Genomic DNA, 5,000 nt, shown 5'->3' with positions numbered 1-5,000 from the left:
TAGGAGAGGTAGTTCCCTATAATAAGAAAAAGTATGTTTTTGGCTTTTGTAACATGCACTATTTTCAAATAACCCGCTCATCGTGTACACGCGCGCGCACACACGCGCGCTCGCGCGGGGAGAGAGAAGGCGCATTACTTCGCATTTCTCACTTCCTGTCTTTCTCCTCAGGCTTTCCTGACACATCTGGTGCGACGTCGTAACCCTTCCTGCCCAGTATGGCCGTGACACTGTGGTTCCTGGGGGCGTGTGTGCTCACCCTGGCTCACATTGACCCATCTAGCCAAGGTAAGAGTCACACCCCTTAGGAGGTGTCGCGTCTACGTCTAGCACGGCAATTAGCAGGATGTCACTGGTCATTTGAAGCATATAAACCTTTTTTTTTCCTTTTTTTATCGAATTTGTTGCTCTCTCAGGACCCGGATGAGTGGGATTAACCTTCTCAAACGAATACCTTTTTGTTGTTGTTGATGAACTGGCATTCAGCACAGCGCTTGCTTGGTTAGAGTGAGACAAAGTCAGCTTGGCAAAATTTGTACAAAAAAAGGTTTCCTTTATTATTTAATTAATTAAAGAAACATTTGAAGTTTGGAGCCAGCCAAAGGCAATGTTTCAGAACCAGCGTAGAACTCCTCTAACGACCAGTCAACAAGCAGCCTTGGATTCAGTACCATGGATAGCTACAGGGGCTGCTCACACAGCTGACTTTTTTCATAATTATATGTGAATTTGATCCAAGGATGGCTGATTTGTTTCTTAAACAGTTCCACAGAACATTTGAACTATGATATGAAAGATACAGTATTAAGTTCACTTGAAAGAAAGGTTCATTTATTTTTTTCATGATAGTTTATTCAGTTTATTATATGATGTGATGGGATCGAGCCTACCGTTGCCCTTAGTCCAGTGGGACAGATAATATTAGTTTTAATAAAAAAACGGCTCTGTCGTGTGCTCATGCATCAAGCAACATGCGAAGGCCTCTTCCTTGTTGCTTATATAACAGGAGTATAATTATATAAGTTTGTATGACTGCTGGGATAGGCTCCAGCACCCCCACGACCCCGACAGCAGGAATGTGCAGTTTGGATAATGGATGGAATATATACTTATATCATTAAATACACTGCCCCTGCATTTTCTGGTGGGATGACTTGAACAGGTAGTCGCTGTGAAAAAAGAAGAAGAAGAAGAAGAAGAAGAAGAAGAAGAAGAAGAAGAAGAAGAAGAAGAAATCTTTTGTTCTTTTTCTCAGAGTTTACGTGACTCAAAAGCAGAAATTTGGGTGTGCTAATGCTTGTGCTGGTTGTGGGATTACTGTCAAGACAATCATCAAGGTAACCACAGTTGGTGGCGCGCTGTCGTGTTAGTATTACCTGGGTTCGAATCAATTCATTAGTGCCTCCGCTGATTATCCATTGGTTGGTCCATCAACATTTCTTGTCGTCTGAACCAAAAAACTTTGTTTCTTGTTTTCTTCTCTTTGTTTCTCTCTCATTGTTTCTCTCTTTGTTTGTTTGTTTGTTTGTTTGTTTGTTTGTTTGTTTGTTTGTTTCTTTCTTTCTTTCTTTCTTTCTTTCTTTCTTTCTTTCTTTCTTTCTTTCTTTCTTTCTTTCTTTCTTTCTTTCTTTCTCTCCCTTGCCACCTCCACCTTTTATCCCCCACCTTAACTTAACCCCCACCACCACTACCACCCATCCCCAGCCATGTCCAGGGCCGCCATGCCATTCGGGCTGCTGCGCAGGGAGCTGGCGTGCGAGGGCTACCCCATTGAGTTGCGTTGCCCTGGCAGCGACGTGGTGATGGTGGAGACCGCCAACTACGGGCGTACTGATGACAAAATCTGTGACGCAGACCCTTTCCAGATGGAGAACACACAGTGTTACCTCCCCGACGCATTAAAGATCATGGCCCAGAGGTGTGTGTGTGTGTGGGGGGGGGGTGATGAGATACAGTTGCTGAATCAGTTCAGCTGATCGATATATAGTTATAAATGCATGAATGGTGTCATAAATGCACTACTGTACATACTGTGCTCACGTATGGAGTGATGATACAAACAGGATGGAAGTCATTATGCCATGAATCTCATTTGTGTGTGTTTGTATGTGTGTGTGTGTGTGTGTGTGTGTGTGTGTGTGTGTGTGTGTGTGTGTGTGTGTGTGTGTGTGTGTGTGTGTGTGTGTGTGTGTGTGTGTGTGTGTGTTTCTTTCTCTGGATCACCACCTTGCCGTGGCAGAGAAGCGTGCATGTACTAATGATCCCCAAAACTGGTGCCGTCCGAAGCTTGGCTCCTAGTAGGGTCACCCAAGGCAGATAGGTCAAGGGGGAGGCTCCAGACAAAGCGCGATCCAACAAAGACCTCAACGGCGGAACTGGCAGATGATGTCTCCAGGTCACAATGGCGGTGAAGGCGGAAGAAGGCTGCAACAGAGGGTGGTCCCCAATCGCCTTGGTTCTCCATGCCATTGGACACTGGCCACCCCTTGCCAAGGACCGTGTGGTGGCTGCAGGCTCATCATCCATTCCACGTAAAAAGCTGTCACACACAGGTGTCCTCCCGCAAGGGAATCAACCCATAGACACCCTGAGTCAAAGCCCTGCGATGACCAGGAAGCGGTGACAGGGGCAGGACAGTGATGTCTGGCAGCCCCTAGCCACAAGCTGGCACACTGCTGGTGGGTGCATTATCAGTTGCTAAGCCCTGGGACTGGGAGAGAGGAGCTTCTCGGCTGCTGCACCCACGACTAAACAGCCCTATAGGTTTCGCTCTGCTCACCCCAGTTGGGGAGGGGGCTAGAAAAGGTGCCCTAAACACAGTCTGCCTTATAACTCCTGTCTGGACCACTGCAGGGATCACCATCATGCAGTCAGAAACAGAAGCTCGTATATTTTGGAGCCTGGAACATGCGAATCCTCATGGGCAATCAATCCAGCGATAGACCTGAATCGGGCACTGCCATCATCGCACGAGAGCTGAGGAGATTCCGGGTTGATATTGCCACACTCTGCTGAAAGAGGAGAAAGTTGGCTATCCTTTTTTTCTGGAAAGGAAACGCAGGTGATGAGCCGAGGATCCACGGTGTGGGCTTTACCATCACAAACAGCCTCATTTGCCACCTTGCTGAGCTTCCTCTGGGCATCAATGAACACCTGATGACAACACAACTGGTGCTTGTAAAATACCAAATCATCACTGTCATCAGTGCATATGCTCCAACACTTGACTCACAAGGCCAACCTGGACAATGTTCTCAACAAAGTCCTCAAGCAGGATAAGCTAATCCTGTTTAGATATTTCATTACCAGAGTGGGACAAAATTACAACTTGTAGAAAGGCATAATCGGCAAGGAAGGAGTTGGAAACACAAAATCCAATGGCATCCTGCTGTTAACAACATGCTCAGAACACAGCCTAATCATCACCGACACACTCTTCCACCAGAGTACAAATTTAAAACAACCTGGAGGCACCCTCATTCTAACATTTGGCACCTCACTGAGTACATTATCATCTGTCCAAGAGACCGATGAGAGGTACTTAACACCAGAGTGATAATCAGTGCAGATGACTGCCGGACTTACCACTGCCTTAGCCGCTCCACCCTGTCCATCCATCTTCACCGGAAAAGAAGGGTGCAGAAAAAGCAAAGCCGCCCAAAGTTCAACCTCAAATGACTGACTAATAGCTCCTCTCATCAACAGTTCCAGGCCATGCTCACTACATCTATGCCCAAGCAGTATCTAGATGATATTGAAAGCCACTGGGATATGCTCAGGACTACAATCCCTGGTAGCTGTAAATCCACTCTTGAACATAAGATGAAGAACCACCAAGATTGGTTTGATGAGAATGACCTAGAAATCCAACGGTTAGCCAACATCAAGAGGCAAACCTTTACTATCTGGCAGAATGACATCAACTGGTTAAACAAATGAGCTGCCCATACAAGAGGAAAGTCAGCCATCCAAAGATGGATAAAGGAATTGAATAACCAATGGTGGACAAAGAAGGCCCTTGAGATCCAACACCTTGCAGACTTCTTTGGTGCTACTAAAGCAATATACAGTCCCAGCCACCACCGTCTAACCCCCCTTCGCTCCAAAGATGGGCACACACTGCTAACAGAGAATAAGTCAATCAACGAGAGGTGGAAAGAGCATGACCAGCACCTTTTAAACCGGGACTGTAGCCCTGAGATGGATGCTCTCCAACAACTCCTTCAACAGCCCAATGAGGAAGACAAGGCAGCGCCACCTAGTCTAATTCCAAGATGCCATCAGGAAGATGAAAATCAACAAGGCTGCTGATCCTGGTGAAATATCGGCAGAAGTACTGAGAGCAGGTGGACTTACACTCCTCAGACATATCCATGCCCTACTACCTAGAATATGGGAAAAAAGGAAATCCCTGCACAACTTAGGGACACACTCATTGTCTCTATCTCTAAGAAAGGGGACAAAGCTGAGTGCAGAAACTACCGTGACATTTCCCTACTTTCTTCCACAGGGAAAGCTCTGGCTAGGGTCTTGATCAACAGACTCCTCCCAAAATCAGAGGAAAGAAATTCTGCCAGAATCCCAGAGCGGTTTCTGTCCTAACAGAGGCACCATGGACACTAAAAGCTCAGAAACAGACTCAACCATTGTATGTGGCCTTTAGAGACTTAACCAAAGCTTTCGATTCTGTAAACTGTCAGGCTGTCTGGATAGTTCTGTCAAAAATAGGCTGCCCTGACAAATATATCTGATTACTATGATAACTACATGACAATATGTCACCCAGAGTACTCAGCCATTATGGAGAAGAGACAGAGTCCTTCAAGGTCCACACAGGAGTTAAACAAGGCCATGTCATTGCTCAACCCTGTTCTCTGTCTTCATTGCCACCATTCTCCAGCTCATGGGTCCCAATCTGCCTCAGGGAGTTGAAATCATTTACAGAGATGATGGGAATCTTTTGAACATTAATAGATTTAGGGCTAAAAGCAAAATCACCA

At 46.0% G+C, this 5,000-nt stretch overlaps 1 protein-coding gene across 1 annotated transcript in view; it reads left to right on the top strand.

Moving 5' to 3' along the window:
* The first annotated feature begins 218 nt into the window (after nt 1–218).
* The window catches only part of LOC130113274 (adhesion G protein-coupled receptor L1-like), a 30,889-nt gene continuing 26,107 nt past the window's right edge, over nt 219–5,000 (top strand). Inside the window, exons 1-2 of the mRNA XM_056280843.1 lie at nt 219–288; nt 1,705–1,918. Coding sequence (XP_056136818.1) covers nt 219–288; nt 1,705–1,918 — 284 coding nt within the window. The remainder of the gene's footprint in view (nt 289–1,704; nt 1,919–5,000) is intronic.

The sequence above is a fragment of the Lampris incognitus genome, chromosome 5 (assembly GCF_029633865.1).
Source record: "Lampris incognitus isolate fLamInc1 chromosome 5, fLamInc1.hap2, whole genome shotgun sequence".
In the NCBI taxonomy this organism is placed as follows: domain Eukaryota; kingdom Metazoa; phylum Chordata; class Actinopteri; order Lampriformes; family Lampridae; genus Lampris; species Lampris incognitus.
Note: the sequence above shows the minus strand (reverse complement) of the source record. Positions and strands in the feature narration are given on the sequence as shown.